General features: G+C 33.1%; 1 protein-coding gene across 4 annotated transcripts in view; it reads left to right on the forward strand.

The window, feature by feature from the left end:
• The window catches only part of RICTOR (RPTOR independent companion of MTOR complex 2), a 100187-nt gene that overhangs the window by 64952 nt on the left and 23258 nt on the right, over positions 1-11977 (forward strand). For all 4 annotated transcript variants that reach the window (XM_037138538.2, XM_037138539.2, XM_037138540.2 and 1 more), the window contains 15 exons: positions 102-168; positions 302-382; positions 2026-2126; positions 3293-3458; positions 3756-3857; positions 3980-4026; positions 5939-6074; positions 6453-6652; positions 7409-7535; positions 7912-8076; positions 8246-8322; positions 8732-8810; positions 9871-9980; positions 10426-10513; positions 11848-11940. In XM_037138538.2, the coding sequence (XP_036994433.2) occupies positions 102-168; positions 302-382; positions 2026-2126; positions 3293-3458; positions 3756-3857; positions 3980-4026; positions 5939-6074; positions 6453-6652; positions 7409-7535; positions 7912-8076; positions 8246-8322; positions 8732-8810; positions 9871-9980; positions 10426-10513; positions 11848-11940 (1639 nt within the window). The remainder of the gene's footprint in view (positions 1-101; positions 169-301; positions 383-2025; positions 2127-3292; positions 3459-3755; positions 3858-3979; positions 4027-5938; positions 6075-6452; positions 6653-7408; positions 7536-7911; positions 8077-8245; positions 8323-8731; positions 8811-9870; positions 9981-10425; positions 10514-11847; positions 11941-11977) is intronic.

Genomic DNA, 11977 nt, shown 5'->3' on the forward strand with positions numbered 1-11977 from the left:
GACACATAAATGATTCAAATTATTGCAATTACTGTTTTTATGTTAAATTATATGATATGTGGAATGTTGTTCAAGTTGTTTCTGTGCGGTATTTATTACAGACCAGACCTCATGGATAATTATTTGGCATTGATACTTTCTGCATTTATTCGTAATGGACTTTTAGAGGTAAGACTTACACACCTCATTTTATTCTATTTTATTTATTTTCTCTAACAGAATTCTTTTAGAGCAACAGACATTTGCATAAATGTGTTCATGTATACTATTTTGTGACTATGGCATTTCCTTCTTTTCAAAGGGTTTGGTTGAAGTGATAACAAACAGTGATGACCTTATCTCAGTGAGAGCCACCATCCTTCTAGGGGAGCTTTTACACATGGTGAGCTGACCCACTCCGGATTGCGTCTGATGTCATTAATATTTTAACTTGTGAAATAGGTTATCTTAACAATGTTACTTTGTATTATCTCAAGGAATAAATTCATGTTTTTGGACATAAATATTTTTGTTACAAAGAACCCTTGATGTCTTATATCTTGATATATATTGGCTGGTTTTAGAAATGAAACAAATATAAAAAGTACAAAGTACCAAATAAGGATTTTTGCACTAACTTTCAGTATTGACAGTTTCAGTCCTTTAAATCTTAATCTCTCTTAGAAAGACTTTCTAAGGAACTATAAAACTATAGGTACTACTTCACTCAGCTAGGAATGGAATATGGCAGTCAGTGAGTTTTAGAGAACTTTGTGCTGGAGTTCAAATTGCACCTGCCTTGTTAGAACACAGTCTCGTCTGTAAATGTACCTGTTTAGGTTCGTGGTGTAGGAATCTTTTTTTTTTGCACTATGATTTTGTGACATCAGTAACGTCTGGAAAGAAGGAGCCAGGAAAGTGATCTGATGATCATTCCTTACTCCCAGTAAATCAAACAGTGAGGAAGCTTTGCTTGTAAAATAGAAGTTCATATTTGTAGGTTACCTTTTAGTTAATAAAATGCTAAGTAAAAAGAACTATTTTAAACTCAGTAAGGAAGAAGCAGCCCAATGGCAAGTCTTTTAAAATTATACTATGGCTTGCTGTTATTGGCAGAGTATTTGTTTTAGTTACTGTTTTAGTACCCTACCTTCCCAGTTGTTGTTTTTTTTTGTTTTTTCCCTACATAGCATCTGGGCTGTGTGAGTGAAGTAAAGAGAATTAAACAGAGTTTAATGATAACTGTCTTGTTTTTCAATAAATTATTTAGCCACTTGCTCTGTTCTCCTTCAGCCCATCTATGGAGGAATTAATTAATATTGCAGGTTCTCAGGTTTGATTATTTTGATTTCTGTTTTCAAGATATCATTTCCTATAAGCATATTAATATTTAGAGCTAGTTGCTTTTATATGAATGAATCACTTTTTTTCTTTTCACCTACACACCAGAATTCTATGATTATCTTGAAATATAAAAGTGCTTTTGAGTGGTACAGTGGTGTTTGTTAATTCATTACTTACTACTCTTACCTCTTCTGGCTTCCACATGTAATTAATTTAGTTATCTTTATTGATAAAAGCAGATTGAGTGGTAGAATTTTGTTTGGGAAGCAGGAGTTATGAGTTTATGTTAAATATTATCAGAATATGAGACAAACTTGTTTTGAGAAAGTATTTTTTAAAACTTAATTCATAAGATTTTGCATTTAGTGTTTTAAATATTACTTTTAATGTAAATTATAGCTCTGTATCTGTTCTGTTGTATTGTTTTTTGAGATCATTTAAAGACTGAGTTTAATTATGTACCACTTAAAAATTACAATTTATTATCATGAACTATCTGTGAAATTTAGTTTTATAAATGTGAGTCTATATTTGTTACATCTTTGTTGAAAGTAGATAAGATAAACTTATAAATATGTATTGAAAAATAAATCATTGTTAATTTCATGAGTAAAACCTTAGAGTCTTTTTATTTTATCTGTAGATAAATAATCTAGAACATAAATATTTCTCAGCTCTCAAAAATGTTATGTTTCATTTTAGGCAAACACAATTCTTCCTCATTCACATAGCCATCACTTGCACTGCCTGCCAACCCTAATGAATATGGCAGCATCCTTTGATATCCCCAAGGAGAAAAGAGTGTAAGTATGAGAGCTCTAGGAAAGTTTTTGCTTGGTATCTTTAATACCCAATTAGAATACACTCCCTCTCTTGTATTTAAAAAGTAGTGTGAATAGGCTATGCTTGGAAATTCTTCCAGGGAAACTGTACAGATAAGAGGAGAATTAATAGTTTTCTTTTTTGTAATTTGTATTTTAGGCTACAAAGTATTATAGCTTGGCAAAATAAGCTCTTTCTAGCATTTTTTTGGACAGGGGCATCAACTTTCTACCAAATTAATAAAAATGTTGGTTGTGAGGTTTTGGGACTATTTTATGTTTCGAGCAGCCATTAAGGCTTGTTTTTAATGTTTAAATTATTTCACATAAATAAAGCACAAAGATTAACAGTGTTTTCTTTTATATGTGGGGTTAAAATTAATGTTGGAATTTTGTAGCCCACACTATAGATATTGAAGTAAGCTAAACTCTGAAAGAAATATTGCAAATACGGAATCTGAAAACAAAAGTTTGGTAATAAAGTTTGGTAATACAGCTATTGCTTTGCTGGAATTCCAGTTCTAATAACAAAATATAAATATATAGGGTAAAGGTAGAGGAGCTTGATTGGGAAGGGCTAGCAGGAGTCTTTTCATGTGGTAAAGATTATGTCTAGGCCAGGGGCACCTGTTTTTCAGGTGTGATTTTAAAAATCTGTATTTCTGGACCTCATATATTTTTATAATGATAGTAAAATATAGTTCATTAACTGTTTAGAACTATGAATTTCTGTTAATAATTTGTAGTAATATTTTACTTAATTTTGTCAGTGGAAATACTATTATTTAACAAACTGAAATATTATAAACTGAGGATCTTACGGGCCCATCTCAGTCCTAATTCTAGGCTTACATTAGTGATGGTAACTTTCAGCTTTTATTTCAGTAATTTCATAATGGAAAAATACACTTTCCCAAAGCCTGATAGACTTAAATTTACTGGGTCTGTTTATGGCCATGAATTTCTTCATACATTTTTGCAGTGTTCTTAATTTCTTTTTCTTTGGTTCCAAATTTGATTACATAAATTACTTTTTAGTAACAGTCTCTATACTTAAATTTATTTAAGTTTTAATAGAGTAGTTTACCAAAGTGATCTCTTTAAAATTATGCTTACTACAGTAATTAACTGAAATTTTTTCTCATTAGGCGAGCCAGTGCAGCCTTGAACTGTTTAAAACGCTTCCATGAAATGAAGAAAAGAGGACCTAAACCTTACAGTCTTCATTTAGACCACATTATTCAGAAAGCAGTTATAACACACCAGAAACGGGATCAGTATCTCAGAGTTCAGAAGGATATATTTGTTCTTAAGGTACTGACAGAAAATCGCGATTTTTAACTTGGTGTCTTAAGTATGCACATACCTGCTTGGATTTAGTATGCATGTACTGACTTGACTTTTCATTTTATTTGTGCATATGGATTTTCAGATGGCTTCCAAGTTTCATAATGATTAGGCAGTTTACATCTGTGTCTTTGTAACTTTTAAAGTTAAAATTTTAATAATCCATTCTTAAATAAAAAATGTTTTGTTCGTAAATTTTAAGCATAGTTTTCTGATTTGAGACAATTTGCCTTAATTTTCCTTATTACTTTCTGATGATTCTAGGACACAGAGGAAGCTCTTTTAATGAACCTTAGAGATAGCCAAGTCCTTCAACATAAAGAGAATCTTGAATGGAATTGGAATCTTATAGGGACCATTCTTAAGGTATGACAAGGTGCTTCTTGGTAATGACTTGATTGTCTTCATTTTATTATTCATTTTAATTCATCATAGTTTTGTTTGACATTGATAAATACATTTATAATATAAATATTATGTTTTTCTAGTGGCCAAATGTAAATCTGAGGAACTATAAAGATGAACAGTTACACAGGTATGTAAGGACTATTTTGCTTTTTAAATGTAAAGACGTAGCTTTGAATTATACCTAATATGTTAATAATCAGGGCTTTAAAGATACATACATTGTAATAGTTGGTATTCTACACATAAATACAGATGTGCCTCAACTTGTGGTGGGGTTACATCCCTGTAAACCCATAAAGTCATAAGTTGAAAGATGAAAATTCATTTCATGTACCTAAATTACTGAACATCAGACCTTAGCCTACCTCAGACATGCTCGCACAATATACAGAAACTCGGGCAGCACCGTACTGTGGAGTGGCAGCTGTTCACCCCGGTGACCACATACCTGCCTGCGAGCTGTGCTTGCTTCCACCCCCAGCATCACAGGAGAGTATTGTACTGCATATCTGCAGCCTGGGAAAGTTTACAGTTCAAAATTTAAAGTACAGGCACCATTGTGAAGTTGAAAAATTGTTAGTCTGAGACTATCTTTTTATACAATTTTATGTGTAGTCTTATTTTATAACCAGAAAGTATCAGTTAATTCTCTTTCTAGTTACTTAGTTTGGGGACAAATGAAGTACCTGAGATAAAAGTTTCTCTCATTGGGTAATATCAACCCTGTAGTAATCTTACGCTAATGTATGAGGATGGCATAGTAAGGACGTAATGTTTCCCTCCCCAAATGTTCGCCATTATTAGTAATCTACTTCTACTTTCATTTGCATCTGATTTGGAAGGATTAGCCATTCTTCCTCCTCTTTATACTTCCCTTAATCAAGTTAATGCTCCACACTTTCCACAAAACATGCTAATATTCATAGCAAATATAGTACTTCAAGCTTTTATGCATTTTACTGCATCTGAGTTAGGTAACCAACCACCAGTACTGAACTCCTTAGAGAAGTAAAGAGGGCCTTTACTTCATGATTTTTGTGTTTTTTATTTTTTTAAGATTTTATTTATTTAATTTGAGAGGAAGGGAGGGAGAAAGAGAGGGAGAGAAACAACAGTGTGTGGTTGCCTCTCACACGCCCCCTCCTGGGGACCTGGCCACAACCCAGGCATGTGCCCTGGTTGGGAATCGAACCCATGACCCTTTGGTTCACAGGCCAGGGCTCAGTCCACTCGGCCACACCAGCCAGGGCTACTTCATGGTTTTGATTGTATTTATTGACTCATGATATTTTATTTAATATCTGTATTGAGATTAGAGAAATATACAGATCACATAAATTACACTGGACTAAAGAAGCACAGCACTAACTTGTACACTCTCTGAGAGCAGAGACAGTGTCTCCTTCGCCCATGTTTCTCCAGCTTCTCTCTCACCGGCACCTTTATTAGATGGGATTATAGTGAATGAAACTAAGTTGAACTAAATTAAATGGAAGCTTAGAATATAGTATTGAAAACTAGAACATTGAAATATCACAAATTATGTTCATTGCTTCATAAATTCAGTTGTCAAAAATTTACCAGCAGTTTTTATACTTGGCTTTTTTGACTAATTATGAAAAAAAGACAGTTACAGTGTGATAACATGCTTACAATTATCTAGAATAAGATTGTTTTATGGAGTCGTGATACAAAGTTTTTTACAAAATATAATAGAAGAAAATTTATGATCCAGATGACTTTCTTGTATTTATCCAACCTTATCCTCTAGCTATCTCATATCTGCATTTTTCCCGCTAGTGCCTTTGTTCTCCACTATTTATTTCAGGCATCTCACTGTAAAATTCTTATTTTATACAGATATTCTTTAAAATGAAGAGGTTTGAGGGGATTTTTGTTTTGTTTTCTGTTTGTGTGTGTGTTAAATTTCTTGCCATTTACCTCAGTGGTTTAGACCTAAAACATTCAAAATTCTATTATTCCTTCAAGTATGGTTAAGATTCTAAAGTAATCGGCTTCTAATTTTATTTTGATCTTAGGTTTGTACGAAGACTGCTTTATTTTTACAAGCCCAGCAGTAAATTATATGCCAATCTGGACCTGGATTTTGCCAAGTCGAAGCAGCTGACAGTTGTGGGCTGCCACTTTACTGAATTTCTTCTTGAGTCTGAAGAGGTAATAAGCACTTTGAATATTTTCCAGAGCAAATCTTTTTCATTAAATTTTCTCCCTTTTATTTCTGAATATGCATAAACTATGTTTAGGAACATAGGGAATGAGCAGACCCTAGATTTGAATCCCGCTACTTTTGCGACTTTGGACAAGTAATTTGCCTTCTGGAACACCTGGTTTTCTTCTTATTGAATGGAAAATAATGCCATCTCCATGCAGCATTGAGTCTGCTGGGACTGAAAACAGCAGGTGCTCAGTGACTCAGAATCTGTCATTAGTAACTTCATCATTATTACATTTTGTGGACTTGATTAAGGTTAATTTTTCTGATTATAGGTACTGAGTGCTTTTCTAATACTATTGCAATGTATTTGCTTTTAGGATGGGCAGGGATACTTAGAGGATCTAGTAAAGGATATTGTTCAGTGGCTCAATGCCTCATCTGGAATGAAACCTGAAAGAAGTCTTCAGAATAATGGTTTATTGACTACTCTTAGTCAGCACTACTTTTTATTTATTGGAACACTTTCTTGCCACCCTCATGGAGTCAAAATGCTGGAAAAATGCAGTGTATTTCAATGGTGAGCACCCCTGGATTGTTTTGTTTTTTAACGAAAGAGGTAATTTAATAACGGACACGACTGTTAACAAATAAGTGGTAATTATCAAAGAAAATGACTGGCTTAGTGAAAAACATTATTTTGGGTGTTTAACCAAAGTTTTAGCGTCAGTATCGGGTATTTATTCAATTTATTTATTTTATTTACTTTTACATTATTTGTTTTGGGGTTTTTTTTATTGTATTTTTTCCATCACCGTTTAGCCCCCTTGTGCCCTCCCACAGTCACCACACTGTTGTCCATGTCCATGAGTCCTCTTTCTGTATTTTTCCAGTACCATTTGTCCTCCCTGTACTTTCTTGTACCTCCCCCTTCCCCCTGCAGTCACCAGACTGTTTTCCGTGTCCATGAGTCTTTTGCAACAACATGGCTGGACCCTGAGAACATTAACCAGAGAAAGTCGGGTGCCATATGATTTCACTTATATGTGGAATCTAATGAATGAGCCGAACTACAAGCCAAACGGAAAGAGACTCCTAGATAGAAAGCAGGCCGACAGCTCTGGAGGGGCGTTTGGGAGAAAGCAGGGATCCAGCAAACGAAGAGAAAAGAGAAAGAGCTCGTGGACACCGACAGCAGTGGTGCTTCCATTTTCGTCATTAAGTGCTTTCTTTTAGAAATGCCTTTTTATATTAGGAATTTAAAAATATTTAGCGAATTAACACATTGATATAATAATTTCTAATAATCTTCATTATTTTCTTTCTGATTTTTTAGTCTCCTTAACCTTTGCTCCTTGAAAAACCAAGATCACCTGCTAAAACTGACTGTTTCTAGCTTGGACTACAGCAGAGATGGGTTGGCCAGAGTCATCCTCTCCAAAGTCCTCACCGCAGCCACTGATGTGAGTGTAACAGTAATAATACTGTATTTTTTATAACCGGGTAATTCCTTATTTTATAGATTTCAGCCAAGTAAAATTAACTGTAAATTATAAGAATATGGGATGGATTTCGAGCTTACTGTAAAATTTTAGTTCCTCGAAAGAACTCCATATAGAATTCATATTTTTATATAAAGGGGAAGAAACAGCTAGATAGAAACAGAAGTATTTTATTTTACTTTACTATCAGTAAAAAAGTATTATATAAAGGGCTACATTATCAATTCCAATTTTTCTCCCTTTTCAAGTAGTGAAACTATCCCAAAACAAAGTAAAATGGCTATTGCTGATGAAGTTTGTGGGGGGTTTTTTAAAACATGTTCATTTGTCTTTATAGGCCTGCAGGTTGTATGCAACAAAACACTTAAGAGTATTATTGAGAGCCAATGTTGAATTCTTCAATAACTGGGGAATTGAATTACTAGTTACCCAGCTACATGATAAAAACAAAACAATCTCTTCTGAAGCTCTTGATGTCCTCGATGAAGCATGTGAAGACAAGGTGAGGGTTCATAATTCTCTAACAGAGTGTGCATGCACCAGTTGTTACTATGTGTTCAGTTCTAACAAAACCGTATGAAATTATAATGTGCATGTTATGGGAATTTTGAAAATAGAGAATTTACTATCCTTGTGCAATTGTCAATTTACCTAATAATTATTTATTTTAGGCCAATCTTCATGCTCTTATTCAAATGAAGCCAGCTTTATCCCACCTTGGGGACAAAGGTTTGCTTCTCCTTCTGAGGTAAATTTTCAGGAATTTTTTTTATGGTTATGTTTTCTATTGTGCTGTCTCTATAGCATATGGTCAAGCTGGATTCCAGTATGAAAAAGAAGCACCCGCAGGAGTTTAGCTGTGAAGTTCTGAAAGAGGTCTACGTTAGAACCTTGGACCCTGTGAACACTCAGTGTTTCCTGTATATTTCTGTGGGCGTTTGCTTGACTGTGATTGGATTCAAGTGTTTTTTGGAAAGATTGTGAAAATGTATTTGTAATTGAAGTTACGATAAATAATAGTTGACTTTTTTGTTTTAGGAAGGAGCTATTCCTAAAGTCTTTTCACTCCTTAAACTTGTTTTTCATTTGAGATATGTTAGTATTTAACATTTTTTTGTCATTCCCAATGTTAAACTGTTAATTGTTTTTATTTTTAGATTTCTCTCCATTCCAAAAGGGTTTACCTATTTGAATGAGAGGGGTTATGTAGCAAAACAATTGGAAAAGTGGCACAAGGTAACTTTCTGTTGAACAATGTTAAATTTGTACATTATCTTGAGAGAGAGATTTGTGAATTTGGAGGATTTATTTGTCGATATTTTGAAACTACAGGTGTTAAATATTTAAATTTTATATGAAGTCTTAAATTCTGCATAATTGTATTTATATTTATTCTTTCTTAAACTACAGTTATTTGATAGTGAACTATGAGTTTGTGTATATTCTATGGAAATTTAGATCATCTCATTCTCTTTAATGCCTACACAGTATGTTATTGTATGAATGTACCTTAATTTTTATAGGTACTCTTGTATTGATGGGTATTTATATTGTTTCCAACTTTTTAATTTTATAAACCGTGTTTGCTGGATATTCTTGCATATATATCTTTCCATATTTCTCAAGTATGTCTACTGATAAATTTCTAAAAGTATAATTGTGGGGTCAAAGCATACATGAGTGTAAAGTTTTGATAAATGCTGCCAAACAGCTTTCTGAAGAGGCTCTACCAATCTCTTCTGAGCACTCTGAAGTGAAGATCGTTTGCAGTGAAGATGGCAGTGTGGTTGACCAAATGTTTTCTATGTTTTGGTTGGAAACATTTTTTACATTGACCTGATTTACATCAGTGGGGAAAGATGGTATTTCTTACCAGAGGTACTCAAGTGACAGAACTCAGTTGATTTACTTTCTAAAATTTCCTATGAGTATCTTCAGTGCTTAATATTAAGAAGCTAGGGGGTTTTTTTAATGGGAAAAGGGATTCAAGTAAAATGAAAAACAAAATAATATTAACTTCTGTGGACTCCATTGAAAGTGAGGGTGGGGAGTATAAGCAGAAATATTTTGGGTGTGCTAGAACATTTGCGCTCATAGTACCTTGTCTACTACTCTTTTCAGAAATTTCATAAATTTCCTAAACAGATATTTAGAAAATTCAGATATTTGTATTTTAGAAAAATACGAGATATTTTTCTTGTATTTATTTATGCTCTAAGATTTGCTAGGTACCTAACATAAAGTTAGTGAATTTATAGTACCATGTACAATTGAAACAGTATTTATTATCTTCTAGGAATATAATTTAAAATATGTTGACTTAATTGAGGAACAACTTAATGAAGCACTTACTACTTATCGGAAGCCAATTGATGGTGACAACTATGTTCGTCGGAGTAACCAAAGGTACCATCCAGTTAATGGAATAACTTACTGCTGGTCCTCAAATAAAAAATTTAAAACCAGTTTGTAATAAGCTACTTCTAAAGTTTTCTGAATACCTGGATATTCTCTTTCTTATAGTGAAAAAGGAAAACTCTTCCTAAAGGACAGAGTAGATTGCTAAAAAATTCAGTGGCATTCATAGCATACTGAGAATACCCTTACAGCCATGGCATTCAGATATTCTCCCTGCTATTACTAGTCTCAGCTCTCTTGCTGTAACTCTGAGACCAGATAAACTACTATCTTTCTAGAGAAATCCTCATGTCTTTCCACTTTCATATTTTTGTTTATGCTGGGGGATTAGATCTAATCATTCTCTTTACCTAGTACTATGTTACTAGTAATTGTATTAATTGACATATTTAAACTGAGCCAATAGGTATATCAATCAACTTTATTATACTAGATTACAGCGTCCTCATGTCTACCTGCCTGTACACCTTTATGGACAACTGGTACACCACAAAACAGGCTGCCATTTGTTGGAAGTACAGGTAAAAAACATAATTTGCTTATTTTAAGTAGCTACAATAGTAGGGAAAAAATCTTAATATTATTGAAGTATATTTTTGTGAAAACTTCTCAAAAACCTTAAGGTCAGTGACAGATTGCTTTTAAAGCATCCATCTTGTAATTGACTTTGGCAGTCTTTGTGGGTAGTTCTTAGATGTATTACTAGCTTGCATGCATTTCCTGGATATATGTGTCACCTTTTTAAAGCTTATTTGTTACATAAAGCCTGTAACCCAGTGAAGATCTGAGTTTTTTCCTTTAGGGTGTATTGGGGATAGTTCACCTCCTTAGTAAAAACATGACTAAAGCTGAGTTTCTTCATTCCTCTTATTGGGAAGTTTACCTGAATAATTGATACAAATCCAGTTATCTTTAGTGACAAGCACAGTATAAGTTGCCCTTTGTTAGTGTCTCACTGTTCTCTTACACTTCATGGAATGTAAAGGCTTAAGCCAGCAGTTCTTCAAGTCTAGTATGCATGCCAGGTTTGTGGCTGTGAATATGTCTTACATCTAGGTGTTTTCAATACATACCACCTTTTTCTTCTGTTAGAAATAGTGATAGAAGTATCTGTGTGTAATATAGCCATTTACTTTCTCCTCATGTGGGTGTTCTCAGTACAAAAGTTTTGTATAAATATACTCTATAGTTTCATATATGGGGTGGGAAAAAGTAGGTTTACATTTGTGAGTACATGAAACACAGATTTCATTATTATTATTATTATTATTAATTATTGTATTATTTATTTGTACTACAACTGTAAATCTATTTTTGCCCATCCTTGTATTTCTGTATTATGTTACAAAGATTACTGGGGTACATATCTTTATACCAGTTTTTTAAAAGTTTGCTAAAACTTAAAATGATTTGCTCAGTGTGTCTTTACTTATGTAGTACGATGAAATCTTGGCATTAATATATTATTTTATATTTAAAATAAATAATGCTAATTTTGACTAATTTCTATAATACTAAGTATTAAATACATTTTTTTAGCACTTCATATGTAATGACTCATTAAACCAAACCTCATGAGACAGGTGCTCTTACTCTTCACATTTTAGAGGTTGGGAAATCAAGGTACAGGGAGATTAAGTAACTTCTTAAGGCCACACAGCCAGTAAGTGCTGATTCTAGAATATTAGCTAAGAGTTGATGGTGCTTGTCAAGATATTTTACATAAAATTATTTTAGAATTTTAAATATGCAAACTTTACTAAAGGCAGACCTTATTAAATAAGGTCCTAAGATATAATAAGGAAATACATTAAAAACAGTTGTTCCTCATATTTTTTTTTCTTTCTTTCTCCAGAATATTATTACAGAACTCTGTCACAATGTTCGTACACCAGATTTGGATAAATGGGAAGAAATTAAAAAACTGAAAGCATCTCTTTGGGCCTTGGTTTGTAATAAACATTTCTATAAGATCTTTGTTATTT

This window comes from Artibeus jamaicensis, unplaced genomic scaffold (genome assembly GCF_021234435.1).
Source record: "Artibeus jamaicensis isolate MK-2021 breed Jamaican fruit bat unplaced genomic scaffold, CSHL_Jam_final scaffold_369, whole genome shotgun sequence".
Taxonomy (NCBI): Eukaryota; Metazoa; Chordata; class Mammalia; order Chiroptera; family Phyllostomidae; genus Artibeus; species Artibeus jamaicensis.